The 20,574-nt window shown below is 42.0% G+C and overlaps 2 protein-coding genes across 7 annotated transcripts; one reads left to right on the forward strand and one right to left on the reverse strand.

Moving 5' to 3' along the window:
- Positions 1–5,239: 5,239 nt before the first annotated feature.
- On the reverse strand, positions 5,240–9,297 carry trappc6bl (trafficking protein particle complex subunit 6B, like). Its single transcript, XM_056283605.1, has 7 exons — positions 9,237–9,297; positions 8,873–8,980; positions 8,422–8,489; positions 8,162–8,279; positions 7,462–7,545; positions 7,174–7,267; positions 5,240–6,621 (listed from the first exon to the last, which is right to left on the reverse strand). The coding sequence occupies exons 2-7, from the start codon at positions 8,966–8,968 to the stop codon at positions 6,587–6,589; spliced, it is 495 nt and encodes a 164-aa protein (XP_056139580.1). The 5' UTR covers positions 8,969–8,980; positions 9,237–9,297; the 3' UTR covers positions 5,240–6,586.
- Positions 9,298–9,473: 176 nt separating this feature from the next.
- bloc1s3 (biogenesis of lysosomal organelles complex-1, subunit 3) lies at positions 9,474–18,537 on the forward strand. 6 transcript variants are annotated; one of them, XM_056283600.1, is made up of 5 exons: positions 9,474–9,519; positions 9,757–9,887; positions 10,245–10,449; positions 15,424–15,524; positions 16,709–18,537. In XM_056283600.1, the coding sequence occupies exons 2-5, from the start codon at positions 9,759–9,761 to the stop codon at positions 16,889–16,891; spliced, it is 618 nt and encodes a 205-aa protein (XP_056139575.1). In that variant the 5' UTR covers positions 9,474–9,519; positions 9,757–9,758; the 3' UTR covers positions 16,892–18,537. The 6 variants fall into 6 exon arrangements, with proteins under 6 accessions (XP_056139575.1, XP_056139579.1, XP_056139573.1 ...); XM_056283604.1 differs by having other exon boundaries at positions 9,757–9,872; XM_056283598.1 differs by having other exon boundaries at positions 9,507–9,635.
- Positions 18,538–20,574: the final 2,037 nt, after the last annotated feature.

A 20,574-nucleotide genomic window follows, 5' to 3' on the forward strand; every position in this document is an offset into this window, starting at 1 on the left:
TTCAGGCTGCCTGATCATGTCTGTGATGTTAGCTGGTACGCTAACTAGCTAGTAATGATGTTTCCCAGTTCTAGAGCACATATGTTTTCTAATTGCTCTTCTCTTCTGTTGTATTTTAGAGTCATTCAGAAAGCTTGCCTTAGCATGCAATATCTGATCGTATTTTGACTACATACCTTTATCTCAGGGGGAATTTGCACGAAACACCAAAGCAGCTTCTTTCCTAAAGCTACTGGTCACAAAGAACAAGGAGCTCCCTCTCTCCGGGAGTTTTCCCAATACAGACTATTATTAGGTACCATGCCTCTCATCCACACGAAGTATCTAATAATAGAAACAACAACAATGGAATATCTGGAGCAAATATCTACAATTTGCGTCCTATTTGTTGTACTCTTGTTGGTTTTAATTCTGCTTTGACACCAAACAATTTTGGCCTCTGAAATAAGTCCTTTATCAATAATGATTTTATAGTTTCTAATAATCTGGACTTTTTTATGATTACTGGGACATGGCTGTCCCCAGAGGACACTGTTCCCCTGATTGTGGCTAGCCCCCTGATTTTGCATATTTTTATATTCCCATGCCCTCTGATAGAGGGGGTGCCCTGGCTGTTTTTTTATGAGTTAGCTCTTAAGTGCCATCCTGTTACTTTTGGTAAATTTATCTCATTTGAGGTTTTATGTTTTTGTTTTTTGGGGAGGGTTTTTAATCACTGGCCCTCCCCCTTTACTCTGCAGCTTAATTTATTGGCCCCCTAATTCAGTTACTTTTATCTCTGAGTTTTCTGACCTTTTATCTATTGTCATGTCAAAATTTGACAGGGTGCTTATTCTTGGCGATTTTAATATTCAATGTGTGTTGTCATCTAAGGACAGGATGTTGTGTTACTGTAAAGCCCCTTGAAGCAAATTTGTTATTTGTGATATTAGGCTATAGAAATAAAATTGACTTGACTTGTCCTTCCCATTCCCTCACCTCATATTATTTTGGATCATGTAGACTCTTTTAACCTCATTCAATCTGTTAAAGGGGCCATACATCCAAAGGCCACATCTTTGACCTTGTATTCTCATCTGGTTTCTCTCTCGAATGTCTTAATCTGGTGGATATGCCTGTATCTGACCATAAAGCTGTCATTTCAAAGTCCCACTACAGCTCGCTATTCCTAGTCACTATCCTAAAACACGCTCTTGCATTCTTAATGCTGGCTCTGTAGTTAAATTAGGTGATGCTTTTAATTCATCATCCTTTAATCCCTCGTTATCACCACTCAATCCAGATGCACTATTAAATTCATTCAATAATCAGTGCCTATCCATCCTTGACCAAATTGCACCGTTTAAAACTAGCAAACAAAAATCAAACAACCTCCCCTGGCTGAATGATCACACCCATGCCCTTAGAAGATTCCGTAGAAAATCAGAACGACAATGGAAGGTCAACAAGTCCAAATTGGCACATAACACCCTTAAAAACGGAATGCTAATTTATCAGAAGGCAGTTAAGGATGTGGGATCAGCGCACTTCTCTAAACTAATATCAAGAAACAACCACATTTCTAAAGTTTTCTTCAGGGTAATTGATTCTGTTATTAATGGGACATCCACTTCTCTTTTTGAACATGATATTGAGTTATCAGAAAAATTTCTCACTCATTTTGTAAATAAGGTGGAGAACATTAGGTCCCAAATCCAGCCAGGCTCTTACATCTGTTCAATTCCCCGTGTTAATTCTGCCTCTTTCATCCAGTTTCAACCAATTACAGTTTCAGTGTTAGAGAGAACAGCCTCCAATATGAACTCCTCCTCCTTCATATAAGACACAATTTCCATTAAGCTGCTCAAGGATGTATTTTCAACTATCAGTCCAGTTTTTCTGCAAATTCTTAACAATTCTCTGGCCTCTGGTTCTTTTCCAGACAGTTTTAAGCATGCTATTGTTCACCCATTGCTGAAGAAACCTAATTTAGATCCCCTGTCCCTAAGTAACGACAGACCAATCTCCAAATTGTCTTTTCTATCTAAGGTTCTGGAGAAAGTAATTTGATTTCTTTTATGAACACTAATACTGTTTTTAATAGTTTCCAGCTAAGTTTTAGAGCACTTCATAGTACTGAGACAGCTCTAGTTAAGGTCACTAATGACCTACTGCTGACTGCAGACAGAGGTGACTGCTCGATTTTAGTTATTTTAGACGTAAGTGCTGCCTTTGACACAGTAGATCACAACATCCTCTTACATCACTAGATACTTGGTTTGGCATCAAGGGCTTGACTCTTAGCTTATTACATGCTTACCTCACCAACAGAACTTTTTCTGTTGTTCTGGGTAACTCTACCTCCTCGGTGGCTCAATTGAGTTGTGGTGTCCCTCAAGGCTCAGTTCTTGGACCACTTCTCTTTTCTATATTTATGCTGCCCCTTGGCCAGTTCATTCAAAATCACGCTATGCTCTACCATTTTATGCTGATGACACTCGGTCATCAACATTTTATGCTCGGTTATAGATGCCACTAAACACTCGGTTATACATGCCACTAAAACCCACAGATCCTAGCGCCCTAGCAATTCTCACAACTTGCCTCTCTGACATTTTCTCAAATTTAATGATAATTCTGAGGTCATTCTATTCGATCCTGAAAATTCCATCAGCACTTTTGTTACTAATCTTGGTGGTCTGTCAGGTAGTTTTAAGCAGGCTGCTAGGAATCTTGGGGTTAATATTCGATGCTAACCTTTGATAATCAAATCAAACATGTTGTTCAGTCATGCTTTCTCCAGCTCAAACTGATCTCCAAAATTAGGTATTTTTTATCAGTTGGGGATCTGCAAAAAGTTGTACATACTTTTATCTATTCTCGGCTGAACTACTGTAATGCACTTTATTCTGCTATCATCAAGGACTCCTTCCACCATCTGCAGTTGGCGCAAAATGCTGCTGCCTGGCTCATTACCGGGACAGAGAGGCACGACCATATCACTCCTGTGCTTGCCTCCCTACACTGGCTCCCTGTTATATTTCGAATTGATTTTAAAATGTTATTGCTCACTTTTAAGGCTTTAAATGGGCTTGCTCCTACATACATTTGTGATTTATTGACCTGGTATACGCTCTCTCGATCATTAAGATCTGCAGATGGAGCCCTGCTGGTTATTCCCAGGTCTCGGTTTGTTACAAAGGGTGATCGGGCTTTTGCTGTTAGAGCCCCCACACTATGGAGCGCTCTTCCTGCTGAACTAAGACAAACCAAGTCTCGAGCTTCTTTTAAATCTTGTCTTAAAACTTTTCTTTTCATGAAAGCTTTTACAAATGTTTGATATTTGTTTTTATTTATTTATACTGTTTTTATTTTTACTCTTACTTATTTGGTCTTACTCTTATGTTTGCCTTGCCTGGTTTTATTTCTTTGTAAAGCACTTTGCAACATTGTTTTAGAAAAATGTTATATAAAGGTTATTATTATTATTATTATTATTATTATTATTATTATTATTATTATTAACACAAATAGAATACGGTAGTTCACAATGAGTGCATTGCTGGACCTGACAGGACATGTCACGTGATTCACTTGCTAATTGTTTTCACAGGCTAATTGTTTTACAGTTTTCCCCCCCTACAGTTTAAACCTGAGGATAAAAATGTGTCCTATTTGAGAATAAAATGACCTATATTAAATAATGTATTTTAAGTACAAGCTCTTAAAGTATAAGGTTACAAATCACATCTTTTTTCTGTCAAGCAAAATACAAATTACAAATACTCAAAAGTAATTAAATACGTATTTTAAATACATCTAATTGAAATACTGCCCTTCGCTGCTCATCACATTAGCAAGGTGAAAGTAAAATTCACATGCACAACTGGATATTTGGAGAAGGCCGTAAAAGATCATATTCAGGATAAGTAAATGGCACATAATGGGCCTAATGAGATTTGACGTGGAACAGACCTGATGTGGTTGACGAACTGATTGGTGACTGATTGATTGACTGTTTGATAACAATAATTGGGCTTAAACACAAGCCTATCCGTTCTTCTGATAATAGGCACGAGCTTAAAAAAAAGTTTAAAAAACTTTTAATAAGAGGCATTATTTTGATAGTACTGAATGTATTGTTCTGATAATTGTACTTATAACATTGAATCTAATATGAAAGGCTAGCGTACATTCTGTTTGTTTTACTGATGAGAGGGTGAAAAAATCAATTAACTCCGCCTGAATGCACTTAGTTTGTCTCATTTATAAATTATTTAAAATGTGTAATTGTTTTACTGATTAGAAGAAATAAAAACAATGAGATAGCATGTTAACTCTGCCTAGATGTATTTATTTGGCCTCATTTTAAAGTATTTAACATGTTTTCAATAACACGTGCATGAAATGAAGTTGTGATTTATCAGCTGTATCTCTTCAAAATGGCTGGTTTACCTATCCAAGATGATATAAGGTGGTGCAAAATGCTCATTTATACAGAAATTCGTTTTTCTCACGATTTATAGATAGGGTCTGTTGTGAATTGGGTTGCGATGGTTTGAGGCTTTTGAAAAGTGGGTCCCCATGATAATAAAAAAAAAAACAACTTTGGGAAACACTGCGCCTTGACTCAGGGCATATTGGAATGAACCAGTGCGAAGGCACTAAGTGGCGCTCAGTAAGCAGGCATTAAGTTGAGGATAGTTGTGTCCCTCTAGTGGTAACAAATGCGAACAGCATCTAGCCACATTATGCTTGTTTTTGTTCATTAGTTGATTTTAATGTCAGGATTACATATACTTAATGGATACAACCTTTAACCATAATGGAGCTTCTTATTTTGCTGCTTTCTTCTTTACTTTATATACACCCCCAAATTGCATGCCTTATCCAGTTTTAATAATCCAAGCAAATTGAATTTGGATGCTCATTATTGCAGGCATGATGGTGGCTTGGGGGTTAGCACTGTCCCCCTTATGGCATGAAAGTCCTGGTTTCGATTCTGTGTTTGCATGGATTTCCTCACTCAGTCCAAAGACATGCATGATGGGTGAACCGGAGTCTATAAATTGCCCATAGGTGTGAGTGGCTTCGTATGTGGACCCTGTGATGGAATAGCGACCTGTCCAGAGTGTCTCACTGCCTTCCACCCAATGCCTGCTAGGATAGAAAACAGCCCGCCTCAACCCCGAGTTGGAAAAAGCAGGCACACATAATGAATGAATCAACATTATCGTCGTTTATTTCATCTATGGACATGAATTCCATAACAGAAAAAAAAACTTGTACTATTCCATTTGAAGAACTTTTGCTCTATTTGATGAATATCATTCATTCAGAGAAAATTCAAAATCTGCATGAAGCAAATCTGCACAGACACCCAGATATATGAATGCATATAAATACCAACATATACTTAGGGTTCTTATTTTGCAGCCAGGACAGAAATTAGAAATCCTCTTTGCCCGTTCACCAAACCCATGAAAACATAAAAACCCTTCCATGTAGGGGGTTTGCTAGAAGCAGGCCTGGACTCGTTTTGGCCTTAAAAACACAATTCAAGAAACCAAACTATAAACAAAGATGTAGCTACGAATGTGTCCAAACTAATCTATACTGAAACATTTACTCCATGTGAAAGCATGTAGACTGAAAGTAGCAGGACAAATAAAGTGGTAAAGGGGGAGAGCGGGGCAGAAACTGTTGTTTAATGTATCTAACAAAAATGTCCTTACTCTGTGTTCTTCCCAAAATCTACATGACATTGCTGTACAAAAGTCAATAAATAAACTTGTCTGTACAAAAATAATTTGTTACAAAATATTTGCAGCGGTTGACGCTGGGATGAGACATCACTAAAAAAAACAACAGATTTTTCGTAAGTAGGAACAAGGAGTTTTTGGTGACTATAAACTCAGCATTAAGTTAAGTTTGATCAGTGTCATCAGGTCGTATAACAGAACAGGGAAAGAATTACTGGGGCAAAACATCAAGCAATGGCAATGTCCCATCCCAGAGACTACCGATCACATTGTTTCGAAGTTTACTCTTTATTTTCACTTCAGCGTCACAGCTTCTGGTTTTTTTTTCTGTCATTTTGCACACCTTCTGGTAAACAGTTAGTAAAATTTTGGAGGGGGATGCAAAATGGCAAAAAGGAAAGCAATTCATTGCCGAGTAAATGCAAAGACCATGAAATTTACCTTCCCAATATTTGGTTCACAGCTACTGAACAATTCAACACCCCTTTTCTGGGGGATGCTGAGTTGATGTTGGGATTTTTTTTTCTGGTTTTTTTTTTCTGTTTTTTTTTTTTTTTTTTTTTTTGCCATCTGCTCCATACTGGAAAGAAGATGCAATAATGTTCCGCATCAGTGAATCAAGGAAACACTGTTTTAGCTCAAACGGAATAATGGAAAACAATAGCGAGCCCTGGCTGGGTTGCCCAGTGATGAGGCACAGGTTGCCAAGTAGGATCTGGCCAACATCATTTGGCCCTGCTTCAGAAAATCAGGCAGGTGGTCAATTCCCCGAGAAGTTGTACTGGTGAGGAAGGAAAACAGAAACCTCTCATATTACATTCAGGACCATAAGGGCAGCAGAGAGTTTAGGTCAACTTCTGAATCACCACCTGGAATTTACCTGACAAAGAGAACAGAACAGAGAGGCAGGAAAAGAGAAGAGGGTAAATATTGTCTTTTAGTTGATTTATCACAATAATTTTAAGGGAATTATTGAAGACTGACAACTATGCAGACTAGCTTAAGTTCATAATTGCTTGATGGGTAATTGAGATAACTACACAAATCATTTGCAGTACTATATTAAGATAATTAGAGATTGCTAAATGAGAATATATACAGCGGCGGGGTAGTAGAATAAAACTGAGGAGGGGAGAAGGCATCCGATTTAATAGCAATGTACCGCAAGACATTTGGTACAAATGTGTACTTCACTTCAGCTGTGGGTACACGCCAAGTGTTTTTCCCCTTTTCTATTTTCTGAAGGGTGGAACATTTCTGAATCAGCATGTCCACAATGGTGATGCAAGAATTACAAATTAGAATCCACAGCAATTTTGTTCTACTTGTTTGTTATTAGTGGGGTGAAGTTACCTTCACGCAGGTTGGCCCACTGTGACTGTTCCACAGTGTGGGGAAAATAGAGATGTGTATCCCAGTAGTAGCTACTTACAAGATGGCAAGTGGGTCGTCTCAGCTGTTACTATGCTCTCTAGACCCAGGTTAGAGAGAGCTCCCCTCACCAAACCACATGTATAAGCCACATACTGTGGAGAGGATAAAACAAATACACATATATAAAAAACTAACTCAAGCCATAATGTCCTTAAAGCCCAAATTACAGATCAATATGAAAAACCTTTCAAGTTTCACCTTCTAGTGGGCCCCCACCTCGTAATATGAGTCATATTTTTTCATTATGATCATGTGCATGTGTACGTGTCTTTCTGCATGCTCTCACCTTAGGGGCCTCTTCCAGGTATTGTTTCCCACTGGAGAGCTGAGTCAGCAGAGCAAACCTGTTGTCCTGGAGAACATAAGTGCCCTATGGAGGAGTGCATGCGCGCATGCACACACACACACACACACACACACACGCACGTGGGAAAAGTTCTTGGACACGGCACTACAGTATAAATACAAGAATATAAAAACTAAAGTCAATAATGCATATTACACTGTAGACAAAAACGCAGCCGACGATAACCTTTATGTTGTGACATTTTCAACCAATCAATAGTAAACTGTACCTTGGAGCCCAGACTTAAATGAATCCCCGGCACCAAAAATTAGAACCATCAATATCAATATCAATAAAAATAGCAATACAATATTGTGCAATTGTTTGGTGGGTTTTTTTTTAATGATCTAAGAACATAATATAGATTTTACTCAACAATGTGTTGTTATGTTTCATCATTGGGTCATGTGTCCTCCTTACCCTATTCTATTATGTCTATTGTGCCTGTTGAATGGACCCCAACTTGCCCAACTCTATTCTACTGTATTTTCTTGTAGAATGTGTTTACTTGGTAATAGGATCTGAAGGTTGCCAGTTCTCTCACCTGTAATGTAAATTCTCTTCATTTCAACTGATATTGTTTCTTATTGTACAGGGTAGTCGCCCGACGGTCGCCGTTTCAATGTACTCTTTATCGTACCTGATGGTTGGTTCTGAGGTTGTCGATCTGCCTCTTGAAGAGATGTGTCCAAAAGTCTTTACAGATGAATTTCATTATATCCAGGTCATCCTTAAAGCTTGGACAGTCTCTGGTCAACCTGAGAAAAGGGAAGAGCAAGGTAGCAATCATCAATTCGAAGAGACATTGCCAGACAGACATGTGTTTGTGCGCACACACACACACACACACACACACACACACACACACACACACACACACACACACACACACAAACGTACCTTTCAATGAGTCCCTGTCCCACTCTGAAACCCATGCCCTCCAGGATGGAAACACAGACAGCTCTGTCCTATTTAGAGAAATATAGTACAACTAGTAGATTGTGATACTAGTTTATAAACTGGCTGGCTGGTAAACTGCTTCATAAGTTGATTAAGTTTTGTCCCACTTTATATGTCCAAATTGTTTGGTGAGTTTTCCGGGACTTGATACCTCATTAAAAATGACTACTCTCCTCCATTTTCGTAACTACATCAGCAAATAGATAAATCTAGAAACAAATAACCACTCAGGTTAGCTGGCTTCTGGTAGATGGAAAACAGATGACCCAACAAGTTCAGATCCAACGTTTTGGTCTCTGTAACCCACATACTGTATAACAAATCCCGATTAGATCGGTGGTGTAAGGCTGTGGGGAACTAATCAGCTGATCAATATGACAGTTTACCATACCTTGTTGTCCATCTCTGCTTTATTTGCCTGCCTCTCCTTGTAAACATGGGACACCATCTCCATATGGAGAAACTCAAACAGAACCTCGTCTGCCATGTCTGGCCAATCCTAGCACACCCACACACACAGACTTCACTATGCAGGGCAATCTTTACGAAACAATGCAGCTGCACTTGCACGGCCTAAAGGTTAAACATGGAAGATTGGCATTAATCATGCAGACAATTTCATTGAATACATATTCAGTTATCAATACTGAAAGTACACCAATTAGATCTTGATTAAGCTAATCCACTAAACATATCAAAGACCTGAAGTTAGTTAACGTTAACCAACAACAGATTCCTCTCTCTCGTATACTGACTTAAATGCACTTTAAGTGATCGTAGCGTAAAAGGACAAATGTGCTTATAACGCTGCAGTACGACGCGGGTTAGAGTGATCGCGTTCAGCTGCTACCTCGCTAATGGATTTCCGCGGAGTAAACAAAAGGCCACTTCCTGTCACCGCCGCGGAGCAGGAAGCTCCTCCAGTGGGCGAACGGAACGTCAACATCACGTGATACGTGTCGCCGCTGATTGGCTCTTATCAAACCAGCCACTTCCTCACTGCTCATGTGATTTCTGGTTTTGACAGCGTTGGCAGAGGTTTGTCAGTTTTTCGTTGGATTCTGTGCATGATGTGGGATTAAGTTGCATTTTTGTCAGTGAGCTGCCTCAAAGTTTGCGGATTCGAAGAGAACGGGGCCAGTGATGTCTTCCTTGTGCGTTGGTAGATTCAGTCTGGCAGTAAAGTGACGCTGCTTTGCTAATATCGGAGAGCTAATGTGTGTGTGTGTGTGTGTGTGTGTGTGTGTGTGTGTGTGTGTGTGTGTGTGTGTGTAGTTATGTCAAGCAGGTACCAGATCGTGGTGCAGGGTGAGGCGTCAGAGACAGATTCCGACGATGAAGTCTACATCACCTCCCTTCCTGCTCCACAGACTGTCACAGGGGGAGCCAAGGTCGACAGAGTGAGGGTGTGTGTGGTGTGTGCACAGGTGGTAGAAGCACCAAGGCTGTGTGCATGTGTATAAGAGGACAAAATGGTTTGTTAAAGTGTGTGTGTGTGTGTGTGTGTGTGTGTGTGTGTGTGTGTGTGTGTGTGATAATGTTTTTTTTAATCGTTTTGTTTGATTTTTCGTTGGACACTGTCCACCAGTATGTGTGAGAATAAACATTGTAGATACAGGAGTATTTTCAATAGAGAGAAAGGGTAAACTGTGTGTTTGTTCCTGTGTCCATATTTGTATACTAAGTACAGGTTCAAAGTATGCATCTCTGTGTCTCACCCGTCAATCGATAATCAACTGTTCTGTAACTGTGAATGCTTTCAGGTTACCGGGGAGGCGTCTGAGACAGACAGTGAGGGTGAGCTGGAGAGGACAGACCAAGAGCAAAGGAATGCCAATGCATCAGGATTCAGCAAGGAACATACCCACATACTGAGGAGAGACTTGCCTCCCCTTATAGTGGTCAGAGACCACCCTGATTTACAGTCAGTAGTGGAAGATAGGCCAAGCCCTACCCACAGACCACATGGTGAGGAATTGTACTGGTGTTCATCATAACACAGTAGTAACTAGTAAAAATAACATTTTCAATAGATATCCAAATAAAGTGTGCAGAAAAGTCTGATATTTAAGAACAATTTGTTTTTTATAGTAGTGGTAGTACATTTACTATACGATCTATAATAAGTCAAATTTATTTATATTGACATACATTATATTGTTATTATACACCAATCAGCCAGAACATTAAAACCACCTGCCCAATATTGTGTAGGTCTCCCTCGTGCCGCCAAAACAGCTCTGACCTTTCGAGGCTTGGACTCCACAAGAACTCTGAAGGTGTCCTCTGGTATCTAGCACCAAGACATTAGCATCAGCTCCTTTAAGTCTTGTAAGTTGTGAGGTGAGGCCTTCATGGATTGGACTTGTTTTTCCAGCACATCCCACAGATGCTCAATTGGATTGAAATCTGGGGAATTTAGAGGCCAAGGCAACACCTTGAACTCTTTGTCATGTTCCTCAAACCATTCCTAAACAATGTTTGCAGTGTGGCAGGGCGCATTATCCTGATGAAAAGCCACTTCCATCAGGGAATACCCTTGCCATGAAGGGGTGTACCTGGTCTGCAGCAATGTTTAGGTAGGTGGTAAATGCCAAAGTATCCACATCCACATGAAGGCCAGGACCCAGGGTTTCCCAGCAGAACATTGCCCAGAGCATCATACTAGCTTCCGCTGGTTTGCCTTCTTCCCATACTGTATCCCAGTGCCATATCATTCCCTGGTAAACAACACAAATGCACCCGGCCGTCCACATGATGTAAAAGAAAACGTGATTCATTAGACGAGGTCCCCTTCTCCCATTACTCCATGGTCCAGTTCTAATGCTCACGTGCCCACTGTAGGTGCTTTTGGCAGTGGACAGGGGACATTATGGGCACTGTGAACGGTCTATGGCTACACAGTCCCAGGTGTCAGAACACAGTGCAAGCTGCAATGCACTGTGTTCTGACACCTGTCTGTCCTAGCCACCATTAGCTTTTCCAGGAATTTGAGCTACAGTAGCTCTTTTGTGGCATCAGACCAGGCAGGCTAGCCTTTGCTCCTCATGTGCATTAGTGAGCCTTGAATGCCCATGAACCTGTTGCCAGTTCACCGGTTGTCCTTCCTTGGACCGCTTTGACCACTGCATACCAGGAAACCACACAAGACCTGCCATTTCGGAGATGCTCTGACCCAGTCATCTAGCTATGACAGTTTGGCCCTTGTCAAAGTTGCTCAGATTCTTACGCTTGCCCAGTTTTCCTTCTTCCAAGACAACAACGTCAAGAACTGACTGTTCATTTGCTGCCTAATATATCCCACCCCTTGACAGGTGCTTTTGTAACAATATAATCAATGTTATTCACTTACCTGTCAGTGGTTTTAATGTTTTGGTTGATCGGTCTGGGTGTATAGTCTCATTGACACAGTGAAAAACAGGTTGACACAGAAATGGACAATAGACAGCAGAGATTAGTGCTAACTACAGAGACTAACCTAACCTTGCTTTGAGATTTCAGACCCTCCCAGGGAGGAGGTATTAAGGCTAAGCATCAACAAATCCAACCAATTCAGAGTAAACCACTTAGTTAACAATGAGAATACGTAGGTTTTGTAGTTTAGATTTGAAGGAAACTACAAAATTAGCCTGTCTAATGTCAGCAAGAAGACTATAATGACACGGGTGTGGTAAGAGAACTAGGAAGAGGCCTGTGCCTTGGAAATTTGAGGGCATGTGATGGTACATAAGGCTCTGTGAGGTCAAAATCTAATTTAGTATATATGGACAGTGAGCCAAGAAATGGAGGACTGGATGGGTGTAATTTGGTCCAACTTTTTAATACTAGTCACGACTCCAGCAGCGGCATTCTGTACTTTCTGGAGTATTTTTGATGATGGTATGTGGCAGGTCAGAGAAAATGATGTTTCAAGTAATCTAGTCTTGATGAACATGGGTTTTTGGCACCAGTTATCAATAGAATGGATCAGAGATTAGTTACATTTTGAAGGTGGAATAAAGCAGTCTTCGTTATTTCTCTTATGTTTAACACAAAAAGAGATGTACTGAGGAACTCTGGAAAATCAAAGATTTATCAGAATTTAACTGTGCTTTCTCAAACGGATGCCTATGTCTCACTGGGCGAATAAACAGCATATCTGTTTTGTTGGCGTTAAGGAGCAAGAAGTTAGATAACATCCAGGTTTCAACCCCAGACAAGCATGCCCCTAAATTTCTAATGAATCAACGAAGATTGAATCAGTTCATCTGGATACAATGTTTGTTGACAGATATACGTTACATCACTCAACTAAGTGACATCTTCAGTCTAAACTGACTGCAGTTATCCCCACCCCTTATAAACAACACAGTACAATACAGTGCCTAACGACCAAAACCAATGACCAGTTTCATATGCAAATATGGGTGTGACCATTGATCATGTGTACTATTCACAGAGGATTTGGGAATGTTGCAATCACAACATTGTAAGATGGCGATAGATGTGCTCTGCCACATACAGAATCACCACTGGTTTACACTTAGGCAGTTGTTTCCTTCTCCGTTCGGCTGGTGCACTGTTTGGGTGTCTTCCTGGCTTTGACAAATTACCAGTTAGGATAACCACACTTAACCAGGGCTTGTCTGATTTTTTTCCCCCTTCCCCCGCTGCTGTGTCGGTGGGGACGTTGTCAGCTCGGTGGTACAGCGTCCCGATGACTCCTAGTTTGTGCTCCAGTGGATGATGAGAGTCAAACCTTAAGTACTGATCAGTGTGTTGGTTTACAGTGAACACCATCAATCAAATGTCCCCCATCACCAATCACAATTTCACAGTCTAAGAAGTCCAACGTGTCATTTTTCACATCCTCCCTGGTGAACTTGATGTGGTTGTCCACCGAGTTAATGTGGTCGGTGAAACGTGGTACATCCTCAGATTTAATTTTAACCCAGGTGTCGTCCACAAATCTGAACCAATGGCTAGGTGGTGTCCTTGGATAGGACATCAGAGCCTCTTTTCCACTTCCTCCATATAGGAGTTGGCCACTTCAGGTGAGACTGGGGAACCCATAGCGCACCCATTTCTCTGCCTATAGTACTGCCCCCTGTATGTGAAGTATGTGAACTGAAGACACAGCTTCAGGAGTAGACACGCTTCGTCAGTGTTAAGCGTGATCCTGTTGCTAAGGGTGGGGTCCTTATGTCATCAACAGGAACGCAAGTGAAGAGAGACTTAACATCATAGGAGACCATTGTTTCATCCCCCTCCGTAATGATGTCCCTCACCTTATCCACAAAATCCATTGTGTTCTGAATGTGATGTTCATTACTGCCTACCAACAGGTTAAGAATAAATGCCAGAAACGTAGAGATGTTATAGGTGACTGAGTTAGTCATACTAACAACAAGCTGTAATGGCACATCCTGTTTATGTATCTTGGGTAAACCATACAGACTAGGTGTAGCTTCCCCTGGGTATAATCTGTGGTACAAAGTTCTGTCAGTAGCATTGTCCTGTTCTAACAGCTTCATGCTAACAGCTTCATGCAATCTATCACCTTTTTCTTGTAACCATTGCCTGGATCTCATTTCAGAGGCTCATAAGTATTCATGTCGCTAAGTAACATCATAACTTTCATGATAGTCTTTCTGGTTTAATACAACAGTGCATCTACCTTTGTCCCCTGGAGGAGGAGGATGTGTTTGTCCTTACTGAGAGTCATGAGAGAATTCCTCTCATCTCTGCTGATGTTGGAGGGTGGCGCCTTCACAGTGCTGGTTGTCTGTCGGACAGATTCTTCACCCACTTGTTCACATCGCCGCCGTGTCTGGCAACTATCTCTCTGTCTGTCGTTGAGGACGCTGTCTGTTGTCTGCCGAGGTCTCTGGCATGCAGCAAGTAGGTCGAACTTCTTTTGCTGCCTGGTTTTCGACTTTTCGTGTTGTGCTAGATGAGCCTTCTCCGTGAATTCAGTCACATGTTGGAAAGTGGTCTCATCTAGACGCGACGTGAGTGTCTGTTGGATCTGCTCCTCTTTCCGAAGAGTACATCTGTCTCCATCTTACAATGCTGTGATTGCAACAATCCCTACTCCTCTGAATTGTACACATGATCAATGGTCACACCCATATTGCATATGAAACTGGTTGTTGGTTTCGGTCGTTACGCACTGTATTGTACTGTATTGTTCATAAGGGGTGGAAATACCTGCAGTCAGTTTAGGTCACTTAGGGCCCAGACACACCAAACCGACTAGCGGTGACGAAGGCCGACTGTTGCGTCGCCTCACATCGCCTGCTGTCTGGGCCACAAAGTAGCACTTGAACACACCGCATGGCTACAGCCGACGGCCAACTAGCATGTGGGTTCTGCACTGATTCGCTAAGCTGAACAGCCAATCAGAGTGACCTCTCTCAACGGCGGGCTCCGCCAATTCAACGTGCTGAATCAGCCGAAAAGCTGCCGACAGGGGTCCGACTAGTGCCAACGGTGTGGGACACTGGTGGCCCGACATTGGCTGACAGCCTGGTGTGTCAGGGCCCTTAGATGAGTGATGAAATGTATCTGTCAATAAAGATGAACTGATTCAACCTTCTTTGATTTTCTTACCTGGATTATTGAGCATGCATCAAGACTTTCTAATGAACGATGAGTATTCTATATAGTCTGTTGTGAACAGACTGAGCCCCCTCACTGACAACCTGAAAATATCTTCAAGTAAAATGTTCAGTTATAATCAAAATAATAAGCCACATAATCCCACCCCTGAGAAGTACCACTCAGTAGCTGATAGTACTGATGTTTGCCTTGCCTAGTTTAGAGATTTTCAAACATAGCATAGTTTTACATTTAAATTTCTCTTCATTCCCTGCACTCGCCCATTGCTTTTCCTTGCACCAACTTCTAAAATGATCATTTTATGTGTAAATTAGCATATCTATGTGTTGTTGATTCCAACAGGTGAAACCCTGCTGCAGCAGAAACTGCAAGAGTCTAACAGCCGACTGTGCACTGATGTGGGGCAGACACTACGCCAGGTGTATGGCCATGCCAGCCGAGAGGTATAGTCATTATATCTGCAAATGTAAAAACTGTACCCTCCTTTGAGCAAGCTTGCATCGAGTGTCACATCTACCATTGCAACATCTGTTGCTATGACTCTTGATCCCGAGAACTTAACTGTAATAAGCAAGCAGCTGAGAAAGTTATCGCATGAGGCCTGATGCATTGCAAAGTTATAGCAACAGGGGTAATGGAGTCACATCGTAAAAATTCATTAAGGCCCGAGGTGGGTAATTGCTATTATTAAACATACTTTTTTTTACATTATCAGAATTAATTGTGATATTTTAATTGCTGTGTTTCTATCTAGGAAAAAAAAACAACCCTAAAACAAGCTGGTCCTAGCAATAGAAATATTGAGCCCTTATTACTTTTTTTTCTCCCCAATTGTACCCGTCCAATTACCCCATTCTTCCGAGCCATCCTGGTTGCTGCTCCACCCCCTCTGCCGAGCTGGGGAGGACTGCAGACTACCACATGCCTCCTCCAATACATGTGGAGTCACCAGCCGCTTCTTTTCACCTGACCGCCAGGGGGACATAGCGCGTGGGAGGATCATGCTATTCCCCTAGTTTCCCCTCCCCCATGAACAGGCGCCCCGACAGACCGGAGGAGGCGCTAGTGCAACGACCAGGACACATACCCACATCCGGCTTCCCACCCGCAGACACGGCCAATTGTGTCTGTAGGGACGCCTGACCAAGCCGGAGGTAACACGGGGATTCAAACTGGCGATCCCCGTACTGGTAGGCAACGGAATAGACCGCCACGCCACCCGGACTTGAGTCCTTATTACTTAAAGCAGAATAACAGAGAACCTCAAAGAGATTTTTGCCATGGTAGTATTGGAAATTTAGCACAGCCATCAACCAGTCGTAGCACAAGGTCGCAGCAATGCCCTGCAGAGAACAGATCATTATAAGTTCTGTTCTGCCCGGTGGTGTCATTGTAACCTCTGTCAGGTACACTGCTGTAATGAAACTTTAATAGCGTTTCGGCTCAGCATTTCAGAGTGTAGCGCATAAAGCCAGTTGTCTCCACTGTGACACTAAGAGAACCTATGGATATCATTTTGCACCAGGTGATAATTACCAAATAGTTTATTCTATTGAGAAGGCCTCTTTTAAATTCCATACCTTTGCTTATGATTGTATTGACTTTACCATGAATGTCATTGTCATAGGTGCGCGGTGCCACAGCTCAGCTCAACACTTCCCAAAGCGCCATCATAAACGCCTCCCACAGTATCAGGCTAATACTGGATGACCTGAAGGCTGTGAGCGAGAAGATAGACATCATTACCAGCTTTCATCTGCTACCTGATATTAACATTAACCCTGTTAATAATACAACCCCGGTGCCTTAAGACACTAACCCGGATATTTTCTTTTTTTTTTCCACCTGAGCATATCATGTTTGGGTATGTTTTGTTTGAATAAGGGTATGGCTTAGGGAGACAAAATGCAACCCGTCCGTCTGTTCTGATAAACTGGTAAAGGCTGTGTGTCTAGAACGGGGCTGCTGACTGAGACAGGACTAGTTACTTCTCCTACCCACTGTTTTTGAGCTTGTTTTGGGGGTTGAATTACATGTTCTTTTCTTGGCTGTATCAAGATTTTACTGTCGTTGTCTCACCTTGTTTTTGCTGTATGCCGGCATTGTTATGTACCCTCATGTGGCACATAATCCTCCCAAGTCAACTGTGCTTTATTACTTTGTGATGATCATCTGACTGCCAAACTCAGACAACTCTCTGCAGCTCTAACTTTGTCATTAACATTTCTTTTTACTATTTGTTTTAATTGATTAATTAATTGATTAGTTTTAGTTAGTTAATTAATTATATGTTTAATCTAATCTCTTCAATCCTACCAACAATTGATTTACCTGCTATTTGATAACAAAACAAGTCATTTAAAAGTCTGTTGGATGTGTTTTTGTTTTTCAAGAATTTAAAAGGTGATATCTGTAACAACCTAATCTTTAACACCTGTTCACACGTACAGAATATGGATGGTCTAAAGAGAAGAAGACATCTCTGTCCGTCAAAGGTCTGCCAGTGGACACAAACATAGAGGTGCCCAGATGTTAATGAACAATATAGTGATGGGTTTTGTCACAGTTTGGCAAATGGAATTAAATTTGTTTTGCACTCAAAAAGGCTGTTGTAGGTAGGAATTGTGGCAAATTGCAAAGCTGAACTTGCTTTTATTACTTGAAAAAAATGTTGGGTTGAGTAATATATTAGTGGGTGGCGCAGTGGTTAGCGCGGTCGCCTCATAGCAAGAAGGTCCTGGGTTCGAGCCCCGGGATAGTCCAACCTTGGGGGTCGTTCCGGGTCGTCCTCTGTGTGGAGTTTGCATGTTCTCCCTGTGTCTGCGTGGGTTTCCTCCGGGGGCTCCGGTTTCCTCCTACAGTCCAAAGACATGTAGGTGAGGTGAATCGGCTGTACTAAATTGTCCCTGTGTGTGTGTGTGTGTGTGGCCCAGTGACTGTTGGGATAGGCTCTAGCAGCCCTGAGAGCAGGGTAAGAAGTCTGGATAAATGAATGAATGTTTTAAGTGAGTCGTGTTGGGAGTAAAGTATCAAATACCCATACCCAGATGTATTTAATGCAACCACATTTTGAACCAGACAGGAAAGCAATGAAATATCTCTCAATATGACATTTAATGTTTATGATCAGTTAGATTTCCGAAATAGTACTTGCACACTCGGAACAGGTTTTGAAATAAACTGCTTCATTTCATTGACTGAAATGTATGAAACCTTGCATTTCTGTACAGATCTGATGTTCTGTAATTTTCTGCGGTCGTTACGCCCGTGTCGGCTGAACTCTGCCATGGGTGTGCAGTCGCAAATGCTTCCATGTCCAAGCACTTTTGTCCACACACATGTTGCACATGGGTGGGAAATAAAGGATGCATGTCCCTGCCCCCCCCCCCCCCCCAACCATTCCCCCCAGATATCACAAAGAACTCACAGGCTACTCTGATCTTGTCGCCACTCATGTTTACGCTTTTTTTTTGTTTTGAAAATAAACTGTACCTCGTTGTCAAAATGTCTCAGTTTATTACTTTTGCAAAGCATTCTGATAAGGTGGCGTGTAATGTGCCAGTATAATCCCTGTACGAAACAAATATCAGTTAATAGGATCTTCACCTAAGGATTGCGGCACATTTCAGTGCAGAGACACCAAATGCACTGTACAGATGTGGTTTACCATAGAGCCATGTGCACTGTGTGGCATGAAACGCTTGCCCCTAGTAAACTAGAATACACGTCTTATCAGTTCTCTCTAAAATACACTGAGGACTACAAAGGCAATGTGTGTCTGTGGAGCAAGCATACATTCAAAACTGTACTCTGTCATTTAGAGCAGCTTAAAGAGACTCGAGTCAGCAGAAGCGCTCCCCAAACATGTCAACCATTGACACCGCTGTCGGCCATATGACTGTGTAAACATGATGGATTGTCTGCAGCGGAGAGCACATGTTTGATAGATTCAGCTCCCTGTATCCATCCATCCATTGTCAGTTATCCAAGCCGCCTATCCCAATTGGGGCCACGGGGCGCTGTAGCCTATCCCAGCAGTCATTGGGCGGCAGGTGGGGAGACACCCTGGACAGGCCGCCAGGCCATCATAGGTAGGGTTGACACATTCACAGCCCTATTTAATTATGACAAGTGAAATTATGACTCAGTCAACCCAACTAACTTTGTATTTGCTCTAATCTATTTAACTTGTTGCTGTTGCTTTTGAAATTATTTGTGTGTTTTGGTCTCTATTTTCATGAAGCTGGGTGTAAGTGTAAGTGCTTGCACACTTGGTAGCACACTTGGGTGTGTCCACCCACGGGGATGAGCATTGGCATAGGGTGCAATGCAGGCTGGGCGGCAGGCAAAGGCGAGGACCGGGGCGTGCCGACTTCCGGCATCGCAGACTGGTCCAGGAGGACCAACTGGGAGGAGACTCCGGGGTAGACCCAGTACTCGCAGGAGGGACTAAATGTCCATTCTGGCCTGGGAATGCCTTGGGATCCCCCAGGAGGAGCTGGAGGGCATTGCTGGGGAGAGCAGAGTTGCTGGGGTGGAAGCTCATCGCAGAGATCACATGCAGAGTGTCTAGTCACTCAACCCATCACCTCTGGGAAGGTCTGAGACAGGAGCCAATTGCTGACCTTGCAGGGTATCACCTGATGTGGGTGAATGAGTGCACAGCAAACAAGGGTCCACGTGAACTTGCTGTATATCATCATACATTTCAACTTAAGTGCAAGTCAGCAGAATCAGTTGCACTCTGTTTAATTGATATTAAAATCTGATCAATTGAAGTAATTTTAGCACAGCTTAAAACAACACAGTCAATTTAACATCCTTGCAGTTTTCTTTTTCAATTTACTTTTAGTTTGTTTCATTAAATCCATCGCAACTCTTCTCAGCACAGCTCAGCTCATCCCAGTACAAGTCAGTTTCCTCTAGTCCAGTTGTGGTCCGTTCGGCTCACATCAGTTCAGGAGGCTCCAGCAGCAGAAAACAGCTCTGCCACAAGTAGTCCAAGATATTCACTAAAAATGAAAAAAAAGAAGTAATTATAGCAGCCTTTTTGTGTAAAGATTTTTTCCTGGCGGCCTGTCCAGGGCGTCTCCCCGCCTGCCACCCAATGACTGTTGGGATAGGCTCCAGCATCCCCGCGACCCTGAGAGCAGGATAAGCGGTTTGGGTAATGGATGGATGGATGGATGATAAACTGGCTGTTTCCCATCTCTCCATCTATATATTTGTCATCTACCCAACTGCTCATCCCTTCTTGCCTCATCATTCCTATATTCATTCATATATGCCTGCATACATCACACAAGAGTGTAGACGTAAAGCAGCACCACTACCAGCAGATTTAGCACAGTGCCCGGCTCCCACACCACACACCTGGTCAGGATGCATCTTGCACCCTGATTCTTGGTGAACACTAGGGGCCGTGCTCTCAAGATCAACTATATATGAAGGAAATATACAGTGGATAGGCTTTTGGTTAACAAACTCTGCTGA

This window comes from Lampris incognitus, chromosome 7 (genome assembly GCF_029633865.1).
Source record: "Lampris incognitus isolate fLamInc1 chromosome 7, fLamInc1.hap2, whole genome shotgun sequence".
NCBI lineage: Eukaryota > Metazoa > Chordata > Actinopteri > Lampriformes > Lampridae > Lampris > Lampris incognitus.